General features: G+C 52.8%; 1 protein-coding gene across 1 annotated transcript in view; it reads left to right on the top strand.

Moving 5' to 3' along the window:
- The first annotated feature begins 6,796 nt into the window (after positions 1-6,796).
- The window catches only part of LOC125948143 (mucin-19), a 15,712-nt gene continuing 2,508 nt past the window's right edge, over positions 6,797-20,000 (top strand). The window contains exons 1-5 of the mRNA XM_049673920.1: positions 6,797-7,863; positions 12,543-12,823; positions 14,525-14,871; positions 14,984-15,211; positions 16,088-18,960. Coding sequence (XP_049529877.1) covers positions 7,515-7,863; positions 12,543-12,823; positions 14,525-14,871; positions 14,984-15,211; positions 16,088-18,960 — 4,078 coding nt within the window. The 5' untranslated portion in view covers positions 6,797-7,514. The remainder of the gene's footprint in view (positions 7,864-12,542; positions 12,824-14,524; positions 14,872-14,983; positions 15,212-16,087; positions 18,961-20,000) is intronic.

Genomic DNA, 20,000 nt, shown 5'->3' with positions numbered 1-20,000 from the left:
TAACTGCGCTAGCACTATTGGCTTACTCTGTAAGCCGCTGTTGTGCGCCCTTGCGTTATGTGTTTCGCGAGCCGCAACCGAGGTCACTAGGATATGACACAATGACCCCGTGACGGTGATGACCCCGTTTTCACGCCCATATCCCGCAATAGGATGCTTTCGTTTCATTTAGAGTACCTAGATAGCTGCTGCTGCTTCCTGGAGGCCAAATAGTAGTTCGCAAAAATCGTTGTCAAACGCGCCCCTTCTCGCTTCACCTTCACCATTGACGATCCTCACCCTTGCCTGCCTATCCCAACCGTAGCGAGAACCGTGCGAACCGAAGCGAGCCAAGCGGACCCTGCGATAATACGTTGATCTTCGAAACCTTTCGGTGGCATGTTCGGAGGGAAGGAGGCTAGGAAAGAAGGAGATAGGAGATGGAGAATTGGCCCTTTTTTGGACGGTACGGGGAAGACGGGAGCGGGGAGCTGTAGTTGTACATAGGCATCAGCATTGTTGTATCATTGTGCTTCAGTTTTGTGCTTCTCGTGAACGAGTGCGCGCGCACTCGGGATGATGGAGGTGGAGAACGACGGACGTGTGACATTACAAGAGCCGCCACACACCAAAACACACACCTACGTCTACAAATAGAGAGGGGGGAAGAGCAGCCCATAGAGGGGGAGGACAAAAACCCGAAATAGAATGACAGGCAGATGATGAGTACTCGAAGGCGATAACAACATCCCTACTCCAGTAACAGTTGTTGCAAATACACCCGGAAAGGGGAGGGGGAGCGAGGAGCAGAAGATCACGCAATAACATACACAGTGACGTAAAAGTTGGGCAAAAGATCATCTCCTCCGCCGGTCTTGAGGGTGTCTCTATGAATGTGCTGCAGCGCACAAAAAGCTAGCAACAGCAATACAGCAACCGGAATGGATCCGCAGCATTGCGCCGCAGTTCACGGGGCAGGTGGTGGCAGCTGGTGGAATATTTATACATATACATATACATCATATACATATACATATATATATATACATTAATTTATGAAACGATATTGGCACGCGAGTACGCTTGGGGGCTAGCGACCGGGTAGCGACCGACCGACCGATCGACCGATCGACGATATACAAGTTACATGTTTGAACCCGTACCCAGGCCGAGCCGCTTTTGGGAGGACGAATGTTGGGAAGCTAGGGTGTGCGACGAAAATACAACCTCTAGAGTATAGGCAAGGGTGGAAGGGAGCAGGAAGAGAGGCGAAGGAATAGCAGCCGATCGTCCACTCACCACGTTTTTCCCACCGAAATATCCAAAAAACCGCAGTATCCCGCATCGATGCGTTCCGGCCAGTACGTGCCACATGTTGCGACACTATTACTACTACTGCTACTGCTGCTGCTGCGGACACCAAGGGCGATCATCAGTCCGTTGGCCAGTGAGTAGCATTAGCAGTAGCAGCAGCAGCAGAACTACTACGTAAGACGTAGTAACGCGCACGTGTTGCGGTACTAGTAGCCAGACGCACATTAAAGCGGACATCACATCCACAGTGATCAACTCCGAGTGGGTGGAACTCGGCTGTATACCTTTTCCTCTCCTTTCCAATTTTCCAATCACTCGTGTCTCCTCCCCCCCAAAAGGCCGGTCCTGAGCAGAGCATGCAAATGTGATAAAATTATATGAAGATAAAACCGATAACGCGCGTTCGCGAGTAAGACGCAGAGCAGAAAGGAGATCGGTGCTACCCAGCAAACCCGTCGTCAACCACCACCAACAACAACAACAACAACAGCAACAACAGCAACAACATAGGCAGCAGCAATTGCCCGAAAAAAGAAAAAAGAAAAAAGAAATAGAAAGGAAGAAGAATAAGGCATGGAAATTGTTAAGAAAAATATATGAATGTACATGAAATGAAGACACAAAGACAAACGATAAAATGAAAAGTAAGATCCAATCCAAGAAGAGAACAAACAAAAAACCATTCGAAAATACGCTTCACAGTGGGTAAGGAAGAGACTCGAACAAGGCTCTAGGAAAGGATAGGAAATGGTTAAAAGCGAATAGTAAACCATAAATAGGAGAAAGAAGAGACAGCAAGAGAAAGAGAGAGAGAGAGAGCAACTATAGAAGAAACAGATCAAGTGGAAACAAGTAAATGATAAATGGAAAGAAGATTCTCTCAAAGTAGTGTCGAGACTAGGACATGGGGTCCTGTGGCCGAAAGGAGCATCACTCCGTTCCGTTCCCTAGATAGGCCCTTCTCCGCTCACTCCAAACAGTTGGTTAGTTGTTCGCTTGTGTTGTAGTAAGCGACACTACTACTAGCTCACCCCGTGAGAAGGACCCCCAGGGGGGGGGGGGTCTCCGGTTGGATGCCTCAGTGTTTGACACAACATCCCTCCCAACCCTCCCTCTCTCTCTTTCTCTCTCTGCATAGTTCCAGCATATGGCGGTGCAGAATCCAAGTTTCCCTCCGAATGTCAAACAATCAACTGCTTGATGCCCATCGCACGCATTACAGTACAATCTCTATGTGTGTGTGTGTGAGTGTGTGCGTGTCTGTATGTGTGTGTGTGTGCGTATTTGTGTGTGTGTGTCAGATAAGGAGCCTCTTGTAATACGTGGTTCGTGGGAACGTGCGCTAGAGGAACGAAAGAGGAATCTTGCAAAAAACTCGCTCGCGTTTTGGCTTTCAACACAACAGAAATACACATTACGGCGCCCTCCGCATCATTGCTAGGCACAATCACGATAGAGAAAACGTGGCGGAAAGGGGGATCAACAGCAACAGTAACTACTCTGTTACTAGACAGAAGAACGGTAGCCAAGGGGGCTAAGCGAGCACATCACAGCTCACAGGGCATGCCAGTAGCACACACTCGAACAGAAGCCCAAACTTTTGAATCCCAAACTCAAGTCCAGAAATGCAGATAGCAGCGATCTCTCACAACGACGCCATATGTCGTCGTCGGTATTGACTACTAATGAGCGAACCCTCTAGGAACAAACCAATGCCGCCCAAAAGGTGAAATGAAATGGAATCTCCTAACCACCACAACCACCACCATCACGACCACCAATCAGCAGTATCAGCTAATGAGCGTAATTCGAGCATACACTAACCTAAAAGCGATAATAAGTAACCGAATGAACCCTCCCCTACCTTCACACCGATACCCCGGTAATACTCACCAAACTCCCCAAAAGCCATCGGCCACTCCCAGACCATCCCCAGAAAACATGGCGACCGAAATCGTGGAAAAAGCAATGGCAATGGCGGAGCGACACTTTTAGCGGTCGTAGCGGTACCCAAAGCGGTCGTTCATGTAGTGTAAACTATCGCCCACCACCACCACCACCACCACCACCCCATACCACCCACCTTCTTACCACCAGGTCCCCTCAAAAGAAGGTGCACTGCAATGCAATGGCGCGGGTTTCGCTGTCCGCGGCCCTGTCCTTCCCACTCGGGCTCGGGCATCCCTCCCTATCCTATTTTCTATCACGAGCCCACGAGCGTCATCGTACACACGATCACGATCACGATCATCATCATCATGGGATCATCGTCGATCATCATCGATCATCGGCGGTCCTCCTCCTCCACCCTCTCTTTGTAATGATGCGTATTTACAATATTTAGCTGAATAAACATGTTTGCTTGGTTGAAAAAAAAACACACCACGTTCTTTTTTTTTCATCTCTCTCTCGTTTGTGTGTGTGTGTGTTTGATGGTGTGAAGGACACTTTGCAGGACCGCCCCCCGCGCCTTTACCAGGCACCGTTTCCCGAGCACCGGAAGCAGCGCGGCAGGAAGCTGAGAACATCTTCAACCGAAAGGATCCACCTTTAGACGCGGAGAGCGGATATCCTGCCGTTTCGTCCTGCGACAACAATGCTTCACCGCCTGCTGGTACTTGTCTCTCACAGCACCATCTCTCTCGTGTTCTCTTCCTCTCTGTCACTTCTTCCTCCTTCTGGGATTTCCTGCACTTTCTCGGCACAATGCTGCATCCTGCTAAGGGCACCGAACCGGGCAATATGGCGCGTACATACAAGAAGGTAAGGGAAGACGATGCCCTGGACAACGAGGGTTTTTCCAACTTCGAGCTCGAGGCCATTCTAGGGTTAAGGTGGAAAAACCCACACCCTGCAGTGGGATGACACACCGGCAAGGTGTGTGTGTGTTTTGACCAGGGAGAGGTCAAATCGATTCCGAAAACCTATTGAGTATCGTCATCAGCAGCCGCCTACTGAGCAGGTGCTCAATTTTCGGTGAGAAACTCGACACTCCCGGTATCGTAAAATGCTGATTTCGGGACTTTACGGGACCTCGGTACGTTACCAGCAGGGCTTCCCGGTCCGCTTCCACCTTATCATCCCACCTCTTGTTGCGGTCTCCGTGTGATCCGTCGGTAAACGGCTGTTAGTGCTGGTGGTCCGGTCCGGTGCTGCTGCTGCTGCTGCTCTTCTTGCCAGTGTGTGTGTGTGTGTCTGCAAGCGATAAGGAAACGCACCCCGTGCCTATCGCATCGTTTAGTGGCCACCACACTCAATGCACTGCCTGGAGTCTTGCGTTCCAAGTTTCCAAAGATTACTTAAGCTCTCAAACCCTCCGCTACCTCGCTGTCCCTGTAGCCCTGCAGCCTGCGAGTGCGTGGAGCGTGAAAAGCCAACACCATAAAACGTGTTCCAGGCCTACTTAGAGAGAAAAAAAAACACACACACAAAATGGAAAGCCCTCTGCGCCTACTGCTGCTGCTGCTGCTGCTGGCGGCTGATGATGGAGTTGCCGCTCCCGTAATCTTTTCCTCGTTTCGTGGCCTTTGGGATCGGAGTTGGTTGGTTGGTTGGTGTTTTATGTTTGCTGCCGGTCATGATGGGTCACGTTTTACGGTCACCAGCAGCCGCTGCCCGGAGACGTGGATGGCAATCGATGGATAGATGGACGGACGCAACGTAACGCAACGCCAGCAGTAGTGAGTAATGAGTTTGTCTAGGTCCCTCGTCCCCCCTTCCCCACCGCCCGGCCCTAATTCCGGTACGGAACAAGACGATTAAGCGCCCCTCCTAGCCCTTCTCCGTGGTCCCCTCTCCCTGTAAAACGTTTACCAGCGAACCTGACCCTGATGTGATGTTTCGTTGATTTCGTTGAAGAAACAAACCCCTCGACGGAACTGCGGGCGCACCACAAAATGCAACATTCACAAGCATTATGGGCGTGTGTGTGTGTGTGTGTGTGTTCGACCGGGTGGACAGTTGCGGGGTTTCACTCGGGTGTCGCTTCACCCCCCCCCCCCTCCCTTCCTTCCGATGGAGAAAACGAATTCGTTCCAGCTGCTAAGCATCGTGACCAACGCCCACCTAACGAAGGCTGGCGTCGTATTGGGCTCGACGAGCGGCCTTCAAAGGGATCCCGAAGGTGGCCAGGGGAACAGGCACACACACACACACATCTACTGTCGGCCCACGGAACTCCGGATTCCTGGCTGGCTGTCGAGGAACTTGAATGAAGTAGTCAGCAGCGCGAAGGCGAGACTGGCCGGGCGACCTGTCCCTGGCTGGCTGACAGTGCAGGTGGCTTGTTGTAGGCCCCCTCGGGGGAGGCCAAACGCGCGCTATGGTTCACTGAAGGCCGGGCCGGGTAAGAAGTGAGGCTTATGAATGGAGTGACCGTTGCGCGTTGACCGTTACAAGCAGGACCACAGAGAGACAGAGAGAGAGAAGTATTCGTACCATTCGCCCATTAGCATACACACGGAAAGGGGTGCTTGGGGCGTGGGTGTGCAATGCAGTGCGGTGGTACAACCGATCCAATGGTGACGCTCGTCGCTGCGTCACATGCACTATGCTGGCTTCCCCGGGAGAAGTCGTTCGTTCGTTCGTTCGCCATGTCTTCCATTGATCGCTCCGGTACACCTTCGCGCATGTAACGGCACGTTTAAGGGGGTGCTGCAGGTAAGGGAAGGGTAGCAACATCACCACCACCACCACAGACGCACACACCCGAGCACGACTCAGAGGGTCACAGCGCGGAGCTCGCTCTCTCTCTCTCTCTCTGTATGGCGCCAGCAATATGCGTGACTTCGTTTCAACCCTCCAGCAGCAGCAGCATATCGTCCCTCCTTCGTGTCTGTGTTGGTGTTCTGATGGCATATATTTATGCTGACTTGCACCCCACAACACAACGCGGTCGCTCGCTTACTGCACACACACACCGATACAGTTAGGGGTCGCACCGAGTTTTCCTCCCCGAGGTGGATTCCCGGTTGTTTCCCCCGCGGAACGACCGGAACATCTGCTAGGGTTCGGATGGCAATGCATGGTCAGGAGCGGTCCAAGTGACCCTTGACGATGATCAACCGATGTCCTTTCCCGGAAAAGACCCACACACACGCACACGCACGGGTCGGAGGTCCTTTTTCCGAGGCGCATCTTGTAGGAGTCCTTTTGCCGCATACCAATGAAAAGCAGGACAACCGGCCGAGAAGGGCCTACTTTGATGCTTCTTCCCTCGTATGCACTACCTTCAGCAAGCCAGCCAGCTCCCAGCAGCAGCAGCACGCCGCCTACGATCGTTTGTCGATCTCGAGAGACACGCCGCCGAGTTTGACGCCGCCGTCGCCGTCGCCGTTGCCGTCGGTGCCGTCGGTGCCGCCATTGCGTTTGGTTGCGTGCAGCCGCCCAGGTGAGAGTGCGGGGATTGGTGTGTGCGAGTGTATTGGTGCAGTCGAGTCGAGAGATCTCGCGGCGAGTCTCGTATGCTCGCGTGCTCGTGACACTATGCTCGCCGCCGTCCAACCGACCGTATGTCGAACAGTGGCGCTGTGCGGCGTTATTCCGGGGCTGCTATACTCGACTCTCTGCCGTGACGATCGCATCGCTCTCTCCGAACACGAAGAAGATCACACATCATCCGCTGATCGATCGATCGCTTCTCGTCCAGAGATCGCGAGATCGTCGTCATCCCTAAACTGGTGCTTTCGTGCGTGCGTGCTTGGTTTGTGCGTCTGTAAATATTAGTGTCCCGGTGCGTGCCAATCCCTGGTCTCTAGGGTGTGTTTCTCGATCGCCGACGAACCTGCCCTCCAGTCCCACGAAAGCTAAAGGGCCACACCGAAAAAGAAACGCGCCTCTTGCTGCGCGCCTCTTATGCTGTGAAAAGGAAGGAAGAAAGTGGTCCACGACTGGTTGGTCTGTGTGTCTCTTCGGCGCTAAAGTGGTGTGTGAAGCGGGCCCGCGCCCGCTCGAGAGTGTCTCCTCCGGCGAGGAGGAAGAAGAATGCAGCAGCATCCGTAAGTGGTTGTGTCTCTTCTGGAGTTGTGCGCGCGCGCCCGACGCAAGAGTGTTCTCGTTGATCTGCAGGCAGACCAGAAAAAAAGGGCTCACGGGGGCCTGCTGCTGGATCAATGCATCCAGCACGATAGTGTTGTGTTCCGCGTGCAGGTGTGTAGAGGCTGCCGCTGCTGCTGCTGCTGCTTGTCGATATTCAACCGTCAGACCACCCAACATGAGGCAAAATGCCGTTCGTGAAGCGTGTCGTTACTCCGAAGTACATTGCCCGGTCGTCGGCGTCGTCGTCGTCGTCGCAGACGGTGGCACTACTACGTGGCGGCGGCGGAGGCGGGATCGGGTACGGTCCACCGGCCACCATCCCGGTGGCGGATAACGAGTTCGAGGCGCTGACCAACATCACGCTCAGCAATGCGCTCCGCCAGCTCGCTTCGCTCGTCTTCATCTCGAACCAGATCTTCACCGAGCTGCACCAGGAGCTGTCCAGCGTGACCGAGCGATCGGCCGGGCTGAAGCAGCGCATCGATCGGCTGTCCCAGAAGGTGGAACAGTTCGATCCGAAGCAAGTCACTGTCCGTAAGTACACCTTCCAAAGGGAGTGCTGGCGTGTGTGTGTGTGCGAGTGTGTGTGTTTGTGTGGAGGATGCCACAGCAGAAGAAGGGATGAAGAGGGATGCCGATGCCGTGTTAACGGTGCTCTCTGCCAGTGGTTGCTGGTCGGGGAATGGCTCTGTGGATGTATTGTTTAGCGCTTGGCAGAGCGGCAGCCGCCGCCAAAGGCCTGCTGTTTGGCCATCAATCAATTCAACGCGCAAGGAAGGGGCGGAAATAAGGGGGCTGAGGGTATGGTGGGTGGTAGGTGGCCCTCTAAATCAATAAGTCATTACATGCGAGATCTTACAGAATGGACGAGCGTGCGGCCAGCATGAAAAACCAGATACACGCTCCGCGGCATTATAAACCCCGCGAGCCCTATACGACGGTGTGTATTGTGTGTGGAGGGATGATAAACAGGAACAGCATCATCAGGCACCACCCGGGAACCCGGGAACACTTCCATTAGCCCCAGCAACCGCCAGAGCCTGCTGCTGCGCGTTGGTGTGATGTAATGCGTGGTGTGTAAGGGGTCCAGGGAGTGCGTGCTGCTGGATTCCATTACCAACGATCACAAGAGAGGGTTTGGAGAAAGGAGAGGAGGAGGGCATAAATCCCGGAAACAGATAAAAATGGTTTGCTTCTTCTAAGCCACGGCAGCAGGCGGTGATGCTGGCAACTGGGGAAGCAGAAGTCTGCCACGATGATCGTTGGCCGTATAAGGGATCTCGCTCAATCCCCGGGTCCCCGGCTCAATTGCTGGTGCTGCAACACAACCGGTCCGGGCGAACCTCTAGGACCAGCAGCAGCATCTCGGCGTTCGGTGAAGCCCGAGACCGTACAGACCGAGAAAGAGAGAGAGCGAGAAAAATAAGTGAGAAAGAGGCTTGGCCTGGGCTTGGGTTGGCTTGGCATGGCTTCGTCATCTTAACGAGCGGCCGCAGCAGCAGCAGCAGTTGTTGCAGTTGTGTCACAGTTGGCCACAAACCGCCGCCCCACCTACTTACTTCCCTCTCTTCCCAGCCAGCCAGGGCCAGACCTTTCCCAGCGTTCTCCTTCCTTGTTGGCATGTTCGCATTCCACGTTCGCGCTCGAGACACTTTTCGTGTTCCCTCTTCTGATCCTCGTCGTCGTTGTCGTCGTTGTCGTCGTCGTCGTCGTCGGCCAGGAAGAGGAACCCGTCCATCCGTCGTTGAAGTGTTTTTCCAACAAATAATTACCGCCATTGAGGTGTATCGCTCTGTAGCGGTGTATGTGTGTGTGAATGTCGGAAGAATGATGATGGCCAGCTTCTCCACCACCAAATGGGGAGAACCCTTTCCTCGGGCAATCGGACGAAAGATCGGACGACGCGCGGGGTTGAGTTGAATGCGCGCAACGCTGTCGCCGCCTCACGTTGTTCCGTACGCTGGTATGCTGGTATATTGGTAGTCGTGGAGTGGAGAGTGATTAAAACTCCCTGGCCAACACACAGCCAAGAAAAGGTGCGCGCACACACTACAGCGGCCGCGAGTTCGTGGAGCGCCACTATGGGAACGAGATGATTCCTCCCCCTTCCCCTTTGGTGGTGTGGCCCTGGCCGCACAAAAGCTGTTAATTGTTATTGATGTAAGACAGCGAACGAAGCTATTGATTTTCATTAATTATGAAGTGGCACAACAGGGCACGGGGGACACAGCGCTGGAAACTATGTTCTGGTTGCTGAGGTACTGCGCTGGCGCTGGTGCTGCGGGTTGTAGATCATCAATCGCTGCTGAGATCATTTCGATTAGCCACCAATTAGCCCGCGGTCTGTAAGCAATCAAACATTTTGTGGAAGAAAGTGTGATTCCACTATTCAAGATGGTGGGTGCAGCAATAAGTATAAATGTCAAAATGAATCTTTGATCGAAGTTCTCTTAACTAAGTAGAAGCGATTTCGTAACAATCCCTTCCAGTTCCCAGCTTTGTGCATTTCAATGGCTACTAGAGCTCGAAGCACATCTCAACATCTTCCGTGACTCTACATCGGGTGACATTTGAGTTGCCACAAATCTTGGGGTGGATTTTCCAACCTAAAATATCTGCACTGACCATTCGCGTCCAATCTTCCCCTAGCGCATCGTTCCAAACGAGAGCCGGTAGTGCGGTTGCGTGAATGTTTGTTCACGCGCAACCCTCTTCTTTACCGCGCGAGATCACCATCATCGTCATCATCATCATCGCCATCATCATCATGGAACGATCTAAATCTGTGTGTTTCTCTGGCCTTCGAGGATGGCCGGCGCGTTACCTGCGACCAACCGATAGACCATGCTACGGTACGGTACGGTACGGTTTCGCTGCTCATGATTCCACCGTCAAACCATCCGGCATCCAGCAGGCAACAGGGCCAGCATCAGCATGCCGCAACCGCAACAACCCTTCCCGTGTGCCGCTGGCAGATGTGCGCCTGATTTCCATTTATACCACCTTTTATGTTGTTTTGTTCTGTTTTGTTCCGTCTGCTCGAGATGGTACAGTGTATGCGCTCTAGCACATCTACCTCGTGGTCGTGGACGACATGCGTTTCTGGTTCAACTTGAATCTGGTTTTTGTTATTTAAATTCACACAACAAACACACACACAGACACACACTGCCGGCCGGACGTCCACCGAGGACCGGTGGCGCAGCATAGATTACGGTTGGCGCTGACGGATTTTAAATTCAACGCGTTAACCAAACACTCTATTCCCCGGTGTGGTTCCCCCCCCGCGAGAAATGTGTGCCAAACCAAACGTTCTGCAGAACTAACTAACCGGTCTGGTCTAATCGTCTTTAATAATGTCACTCACGGCGTGCGGCGTGACACGGCACGGGATGTGCGTTTCCTGCGTTTGCCAAAAGACCTCGCCAGTGCATGACACAATGATGGAGGAGAAATGTAATTTGGCGTACGGGCCCATACGGCTGTATGCTGCCGGCCAGACAACAATAGCTGAGAACACCGTAGCGTTAGTGTGAATCCACGCTATGCTGCTCGGTGTAGAGCACCACGACGCCAGCAGGACAATTTCTGCTGCTGTGTAGAGCGTGACGAGAAGGTGACGGTGCGCCAGCGGTTCAATCAATCAAACCGGCGCAAGACCCAAGGTGTTTCGCCTCCTTGGATGCTTGGCTGGTACAGCGCAGAGCAAGAACAGAGCGAGTGGAATATGGCGGAAACGGTGGAGAGAAAAAAAAAACAGTTTAGTTTTGGATTCTCTTTTCAATCCCGGTTTCCTTTTTCGTTTGGCAGTTCTTCCACGCTCGCTCTCACACACCTGGACCACCTAGAGCGGACTGCACTGGTGGGCGAGCGGGAGGGTAGGTGCAATTAGAATTCCAACAGCGATCCACACACACATGGCACCACCACTGGTGGGTCTTCTTGATCGTCTTCTTCACACGCTTCGTGTTTTGCGTGCTCGATCAAGGCGCTTCAACCTTATGATTCATAAATTGGAGGACTATAGATGGCGGCGTTTCTCAAGAAGCAATAACCATTGAAGTCAAAGACAATTTGGAACGGAGTATAGAGTACGGTGTGTGCGCGCGGTGTCTATGCCTTTCTGATCCAAATTATCTACTTCTCCATTGCCTATCCTAACCGTTTTTTTTTTTGTGTAATTTCATGAGTTCACGGGCAGAATTTGTTTAGAAGGGTTGTTTGTTGAATTATCAAGTCAATTGAATGTATCCAATCCATTAAAACAGCAGGATGATCCCCTATCCAAACAGCATTCGGACCATTTAAAGCTATCAATGCGGGCGATGAAAGGAAGCATAACAACAGGGCGTTGCCGCCTTTCGCCGCCCATAAACACTTTCCTAGAGTCACGCTGCTGCTGGTCCCCTCTGCAGGGACCGCTTATCTTAAACGAGAAACTTGTAGCGGCCATTGTTTAGCTCGTTGGTTCAGTCCAAATGCAGCAGCAATTCGACCACCACAGAAAGAGAGAGAGAGAGAGAGAACCTCCCTCGGTTGTCTATCTAATCGGCTAAAGGTGTCAAGGTCCGCGCCCTCCTAAGCTCGGCAAGTCATAGCACTCGGCACGAGCATCTCGGACCTGTTTCAGGCGGCGGCTCCCCGAGGTTCGAACCATTCAACCGCGGGACCAGCTGCAACACCCAACAAGCCCACTCAACCCAACCCAATCCAAACCACCAAACGCAACCCACCAGACCGAACCGATAAAAAGTAAAAGCAAATTAGCATTCAGCTTGATTAGCGGTTGGTAGCCACCGCGAGACGCCACCTGAAAGTCATTCGAATTCATTGCCCACACATACGATCGACTACTTCTCGGGAAACTCGGGGAGGCCACTGGCACTGGGAAAGCGGCGATGGTGGCCAGCCATTTTCGAAAAGCTGAACACAAATCATACACCGAAGCGAAACCGAAACCGAAACCGACGACGAAGACGACGACGATGATGATGATGGTGATGATGCACTACACACCGCACCGTGTGGACACCGTCGAGGAGTCGAGGAAGTAGTACTAATTTGGTTTTTCATTTGTCTTGTTCCATTCCATGTCGTGGTGGTCGTTGCCACCCGGATTGGCTGCTCTTTCTCATTTACACGCCACCTAATTAACGCTCACCCGGAACCCCGTGAACATGTGCGGCCGGCCATTCCGACACAATATCGTGCAGCGGAGAGTGACCTCGATGCATTCGTCCAGATTAAAACCCACTACAAGACGCAGTACCATGTGGATACCGGGCTGTTTACCGTGGCCACCCGATCGGAAACGGTACAGGAGCTGTACGAGGCGGCCGCCAAGACGCCGGTCGCGACCATTGCCGAGATGGACCGGATCGTGGGCAACGAGGCCGGAAGCAGCTCGGAGGCCTTCATCTGCACACCGATACTGAGCCGGCAGCGGCGCGCCGCCCGGGCCAACAACGTCGACATGGACATCGAAGTCAGTCTGGTAGGTATCGAGTTGCGGTCGAACCCTCGATCGAACAAACGAACGATCGATCGATGCGAGGGCTGGGAAGATACAGACCAAATAACAGACCAGCCACAGGGTGTACCAAACCGCACAATATCAGGGTCATATCCGTCCGCTTTGGCGGCCTAACCGCAAACCGGCCCTTTTCATTCCATCAAAGACCGCAAAGAGATATTCATTTCCTAGATAGGCGCACATATCGCCTTCGGTTCGCTTGTTCGGGCCGGTCGCTGCTGTGTGAGATTGTAATTTGATCGCGGTTCCTCTCACGCACCTCACCACCGGCAACTGCCCTCGATACAGGTGACAGACAAACGGCACCACAGCCGTACCGCAGCCGCCGACTCCATTATCAGTGCATATTCATTGATTGATTGATGGTGACGATCTCTGCGGAACGGCGTACGGAACTGTGGCGTGGCGGCCGCCGTCGCGCGAGTGCCTTATCGGTGGAAACAAACACGACCGGGACTCCCCAACCTCCGGCCCCCGGCCCCCGGCCTCCGGGCCACCATAAGTTCAAAGCAAACACGAGCGATTCCTATACAATGTTTGCACTGCTGTTGACTCTCGTTTGTCACGCTGTTCCATTGGTTTTAAAATTGATTTCATGTTGACTGTCGCTATCTGGGGTGCGTGAGCGGGGTTCACTTGTGGCTTGCCGGGACGCGACTTTTCCGGACGCGACTGATGAGCATGTCGTGGACTTTGTTTCCCCCAGTGTTCTGGTGAAACACAAGTTTCGTAAAAATTGGTTGTCAAACATGCCCCTGGGAGTGCCTCTCACTTTTGTGTCGCTGTTAAACACACACACCCAACATATGAGAGGAGTGTTAGATAATCGGCAAATGGAGCGTGCAAATGGTAAAATGTATCGTTTCGTACCGGTTCGGCCCAGATGATGTTGCAGATCACGCCATTCGTAGGTCGATTTCAATTAAGTAGAGTTTCTTGAATAACCGAATGAAACTCGATACGCTGATGCTGTTTCAAAACGTCTTGACCCAAGAAAGTTGATCAACTCAGTGAAGGAAGCGCACCATTACTTATGCTTCAGTCCGTCTGTCTGCGATCATGAACCGCATTTAGAACTTTTATAGGTCTCATCTCGCTCACACCTGCTTATGAGACATGGACTGTATTTAGAACATCGTTGCATCTCCCTATGGCATGGATTCTCCGAAGTATTTTCACTGTGAGTATGTGCCGGCAGCGGTGGCGCATGTCATGCGAATGACAAATGGAAGCCAACCTCGTACCGTCTTCCTAGACGCTCCAAAAAAAAAGTACAGCGCAGCCGAAGATGCTGGCAACTGAAAATAGAACGCCGGTAATAGAACGACTTGGAATTGGAACAATTAATTGAAGAGCGAGGGTACGCCATGTTCATTGCGAGTGTCGTACGTCGGTGGTGGTTCTGTGGCCACTTGAAACAAGATGCTGTAGCTCGCTCGTTAGTTAGTGCGCTGGATAAGTGAACTTGGAAGCACACTCTGTGTAGAACGATTTAGATAACATTGAATTGATGCTTGGAATAATGGGACCCTTACATCCCATCCACAGCTGGTTGCGATCTTGAGAGCTGGTGTGCGTTAACCAGATTAAGAATACTGTTTTCGATTTCCGACTTAAGTATGTCCCCAAAAATTAATCATATACATCTCAATAACCCTTCAGCCAACGGCCGTGCAGGATCTACGCAAGTGGACCTCATCGGAGGCCATCGGTGACGTGACGACCGGGGTGGCCTGTTCCGTGAAGATCGTATCGAACAGTGCGAACAAATCCGTCCTACGGCACACGACCGACACCAGCTTGATGGTGTCGGGCGATTACACCGATGGTGCCGCCAGCACTTCCAGCCCGGCGGCTGGTCCCAACGAGACCGATCTCGATGCCATCACGTCCATCGACGAGTCGATCGTGCGTGACACAAGTAGCAACACCAGCCACACCAGCAGCAATAGCTGCGTCGATCATCTATTGCCCTCACCAGCCGAACAGTGCCGTGCGCTTGCCTCAAAGTATGTATTACAGCGTTACCAGGAAGAACGGATGACTTTGCTACTTCCAGAGTTGATTGTCTTCATTTTGAAATTCATTCTCGTTCGGTCTTATCTCTCTCCCCTATCCCAGGTTCCCGGCGGAAACTATAAAAATCGATACTTCCGGCCGAGTGTTCGACCGTATGTCCTGTGCCCGGCGTTCCCTCGTGTGCTACACGACGCGTCCCAAAAAGGAAGACGGCAAACAGGAAGAGGATACGGTACGAAGGCGGTCCCGGCTGCGGCGCCCGCGAGGCAAGAGACGCAACACGATCGCCGGTACGGATCAGCGCGAGATTGCCGAGGTCATCAGCAAAGGGTACGTTATCAGGCCGTTAGGCAGTCATTTCACTCACTCTCGTTGGAGCTAGATTAGCGCTACTAGGGAATAGGTTAGTGGAGCGGAACGGAACGTTGAAGAGCCCTACACTTGAATCTGAATCCATCGGTGTATCCCCCCCATATTGCGCTCTTTGTCACCCTGTGTCTATCTGTCGCTCGCATCGACTCATCGTCCAGTTGTGTTTTGAATTTTGAAATTCCATTGTTAGACCAAACGACCAAACAAACGCTGCCCGGGAAGTAGATCACTCGCAGTGCAGCAGCAGCACCCCTACTACTACTACTACTACTAGTACCAGCGCCAGTACGGTGCGGCAAGATGGCGTAGCTTTTGACTGTCCCCGAGCCCCGATGCAAGGTTTGTAAACTCGTAAGGCTTCCACCACCCCCCTGCTCTCGTCTTGCTGCTGACGATAGAGCGGGTGATGGAGAGAGGCGTTGCTGTGCGTTGCGTTGTGTCGTTGTTTTTGGCCGCACCTGTGTGATCATCATTTATAGCGCTTTTTCGTTTTCTGACTACTTTGTTCTTTGTTTCCGTTGTAACCATAACCTCTACATGATTGGTGTTTTAACTGCCTTCAGTATCCATCCGTCTGTAGCTTACCAACTACACTATATACGTGCTGCGGATGGCTCCGATGCCATCCGGCAGATGATCGAGTTGATGTCTCTCCTTGAGTTGAGGGCTGCAGTGTTTCGAGTTGCGCCGTCGGACTGGTCGCGGTTGTACAGGGTATTGTGGTTGAAGCCTGCCGATCGGACAGCTGCTCGAAGCACTGGAGCCGTACAGTCTTTGTGCATTTCTAAAATCCAAATTTTCTTTCTCTCTGGATCTGATCGTTCCTCCACACAGGGAATCGGGCGACGGTACGGCGGGAACGACGGGCGAACAGGCGCAGCAGAAGGATCAGCAACAACAGCAGCAACCCCAGGAGTCGCCGGCTGACTTCGGTGAGCTGCTACCTGCGTACCGCAGCCGATCGAGCGATCTGCTGCGCAAGGAACCGGCCTCGTTCTCGGCCGAGTGGACCAAGAGCTTCAACAAGATGTCACACTTCAACTCGCTCAAGCAGTGGGGCATCAACCGGTTGCGGATGATGAACAACCGCGATTCGTCCGCGTCATCGTCCGCACGGGATCACCAGAGGGATCATGATATTGATGATTTCAATATACACGAGACCACGCTAGCCCGGCAGCAGAGCCTGCAGAGCCGGCGGAAGGCGTCCGACAAGGAGAAGCGGCTTTCGCACGATCGAAAGCCTTCTTACTCATCGTCGGAGCGCAGTTCCTCCGGGGTGCTCAGCTCCTCCTACCTGCCGGCCTCGATCAATCCGGTGAAGCTACGCGAAACGTCCACAGTGAGGCGTCAACGGCGAACGGCACTGGGAAATCGCGATGAACCCCACTCGTCCAGCGGTAACTGGAGTGCCAGCTCGGAATCGGGTCGTACGTCGATCGGTAGCGAAATCACGACCAGCAACACGCATCCCAAATCGAGTGCCTCCAGTACGTCGCTGAACCACAGCAATCCGATCAGCTCGAGTGCTCCACCGAGTTCGATCGTCAGTCGCCGGCGGTTCTTCAATACGTCCGCTTCGAGCAGTGTGACCAGCGAAGGTACGATAACGCCCGATCTGCAAACCTTCGATTATCATGACGAAGGTGGTGAAACGAGCTCAGTGTATTCCTGCGATACCGAGGGCTATTACACGTCGTTCCATGTGGACTCGGGACTGAAAACGCTGAAGGAGGAGGAACCGATGACTCCGCTCCAATCGACGACCGCACTGTCGAGCATAACGTCGTTCTCGAGCTCCGGAAATACGACTATCGTATCGCAGGAGAACGAGTACGATCTGTTTGGGAAGGGTTCGACGACGTCTACGACGACCAGCTCGGCCGGTACGATCTGTACTGTGTTGGCCGATGCTTCCAATCTGCCCAAGATTCCGGAGCGAAAAAGCTCCTTGACGAAGCTAAATCGCAGCAACAGTACCGCCAGCAATGGAACGCTGGAGCGTAGCTACTCGAGCAGCACGCTGGGCAGTACGCTCGATAGCACCGGTACGATCAAGCGAAACGGGGTACTCATACAGAAGGAGGTCATCAAGATACTGCGCCAGCAGGAGAACAATAATCGGCTCGATGTGGCCGATGGTAATGCCACGGCCGCGGCCAAGAGCAACGGTGCGGCAGGTGGTGAAACGAGAGAGGTGAAGCGAGCACCTACGGCCGAACCGGAACAATCCGAATCGTCGGACGTGGAGTGCGTGGAGCGCACGGAACGGTTAAAGGTGAAGACCACCATCAACACTAGCCGCATCCCGTCCATGTGCATCATCACACCGACCAACAGTGATGACGAGCAGCAGCAGCAGCACCAACAGCGTGGCGCATCGAGTGCTCCAACCGCCAAGACGAGCAGCAAATCGGTAACCGACAAGTCATCGGGCAAGCGTCCCTCCCTAACCGAATCGATATCGTTCGAGTTGAAGAAACCGAAAGATTTCCGGAAGGGTTCACTACTACCCCTGAACAGTGTGTTTGGGCGACTGAAGGGTGCGCTGCCCCATCTCAAAAAGTCCCCCACGAAGGAAGATTGCACCACGACGGGACAGGTAGGTGGGGTAACTGCTGGCACCGAAAGGGACGAAGAAGCGGGAGTCGGCGGAGACTACGTTGAGATTGCCAAGGGCCGTAAAACCCCGAACGAGCTGACGGTGCGCCGTAACCTGGCAACGGTGCTATCGGGCAACTTGAACGAAGAGACCGAGTATGTGTCACTCAACGAGCTGCCCTGCAACATCAAATGCGACAGTGGCACCAACTTCCTGCTAGGAGTGGAGGACAGCACTACCAAGAGTGCCGCCAACGATGGAAGCCCATCGCAGTCGCTGCAAAAGAGCGCCCTAGGGAATTCCGAGAGTGCAAGGGGAGATGGTAGTAAGGCTACAGCACCAACTACCACCAACAGCAACAACATCTCGACGACTCCTGCTGCTGCTGCTGCTGCGGGTGCGCTGAAGGGTGCTGCGCGTGTGAAGCTGGATGCGAACGGGAGAGTCATCTTCTCATCTGACAGCTTGAAGCGACGGAAGGGGGCGCACACGACGTTCGCGCCCGGACCATGCGTAAAGGATGTGTCGGTACGCGAAGGACCGAGCAGTAGTAAACAAGTGCTTCCGTCGTCGTCCTCGTCCTCGACGTCGTCCCCGAACGAAGACGCAGTAACAAAGTTGAATGACCCAGGTGCTGGCAGTAGCCAAGTGAATCGTCCTCCATCGACGGCACTTCCACTATCCGTGAGCAATCATCGGCAACCTCTGAAGCGTCCGCTGGTGTCACCACGGTACGGTACACCGAACAATCGAATCGTTCCCATCGGCATCAACAGCACCAACAGCGGTGGAATAGAGCCACCGAAGAAGACAACACTCGTGGCCACGATTCTTCCGAACAGTGCCAAGCAGCAGCAGCAGCAGCAACAGCAGCCAGTGCCTCCTTTGCGAGAAGTCCGCGAGCTTTCGAGGATGCATTCTTTTGCACCCTACACGCCTCCGGATGGTGGTCCGCGGTCTATCGGTCGGACAGCATCATCGGCGTCTCCTTCCGATGGTGGTGCTTCCGTAACCGCGGCCTACTACAAAGGTGCTCATGTAAACATTCAAAATGGTGCGTCCTATCGAGCGGTGAGCGGGCCACTGAAACCGCCGTACCCCGAAGGTAAGAGTGATTGTAGCGCCCACCTCACGCACCAGCACCAATAGAATCCGGGGGTAAGGGTGCCATACCCACCCCACCCTCTCAAGAGCACACGTACAAATAACATGCACACATACACACAGACATTCTTGCACAATTCCTTTCGCTCTAAAATTACTACATCGGCCAGCTACGATGAAACCTTCTTCCATCGCTTTCTTCGTTGTTGTGGTACCAACCTCATCATCATCGTCATCATCATGCCAGCCTAAACTAACCCAACATTGCCATAGCTTAGTGTACATAATATCTGTCGCGCCACGTGGTTAACCTGATTTGTCCATTTGCTGTGGCTATGAGCAGAGCATTAAAGTGTGCCAAACCATGTACGTGGTGCTTTTACTTCGGTGGTAGATGCGAGACCTATTCATTCGTTCGTTTCGTTGTCTTTAGAGACCCCTTGCACGGGTCGTATAGTATTCTATTGCTTAAGTTAGCTTTTGTGTGTAATATTCTGTATGCTTCCGTTGTTCGCTCGATGGACACTCATTCCACCATGCTCAGGTCCATCGTTGCCTAGCGTTCTCCAAAACGGACAGGGTAGGTTTTCTGTTTGCTTCTGTGTTTTGCTTTGTAATAAATTTGTTTTCTTTAAAGAAGAAAATCCGCGTATCTGTGTTTGTGTTTCCGTATTTTGTTACGTTGTTTGGTTGTAACACTTTAGCGCGATTCATTTTTCTATTGGAGTATGATTTCTTGAGTGTTAATTTGTATTTTTTCATTAAGCTCAGCAAAACGTTAGAATTGTCGTCGTCAATCATCTTGAAGTAATGCAGTGTGAGTAGGGCATCGTAGATAGAACCCAGGTTGCAATAATTTCCACCTATTATGTTGTCCTGGATGATCATAGGGCAGCCGATTAGGGGTAGCAATGATACAATACAATAGCGGTAGAAGCGAGCTTTGGTTTTGGGATAGCTCAATGGAAACACATTGCACCGCGTAGGAGAACACGCATAACATCGCGCTTCCATATCCAACCCAAGAGTGCACCCGGAATA

This window comes from Anopheles darlingi, chromosome 2, assembly GCF_943734745.1.
Source record: "Anopheles darlingi chromosome 2, idAnoDarlMG_H_01, whole genome shotgun sequence".
Taxonomy (NCBI): Eukaryota; Metazoa; Arthropoda; class Insecta; order Diptera; family Culicidae; genus Anopheles; species Anopheles darlingi.
This window is presented reverse-complemented; position numbering and strand designations above follow the sequence as displayed.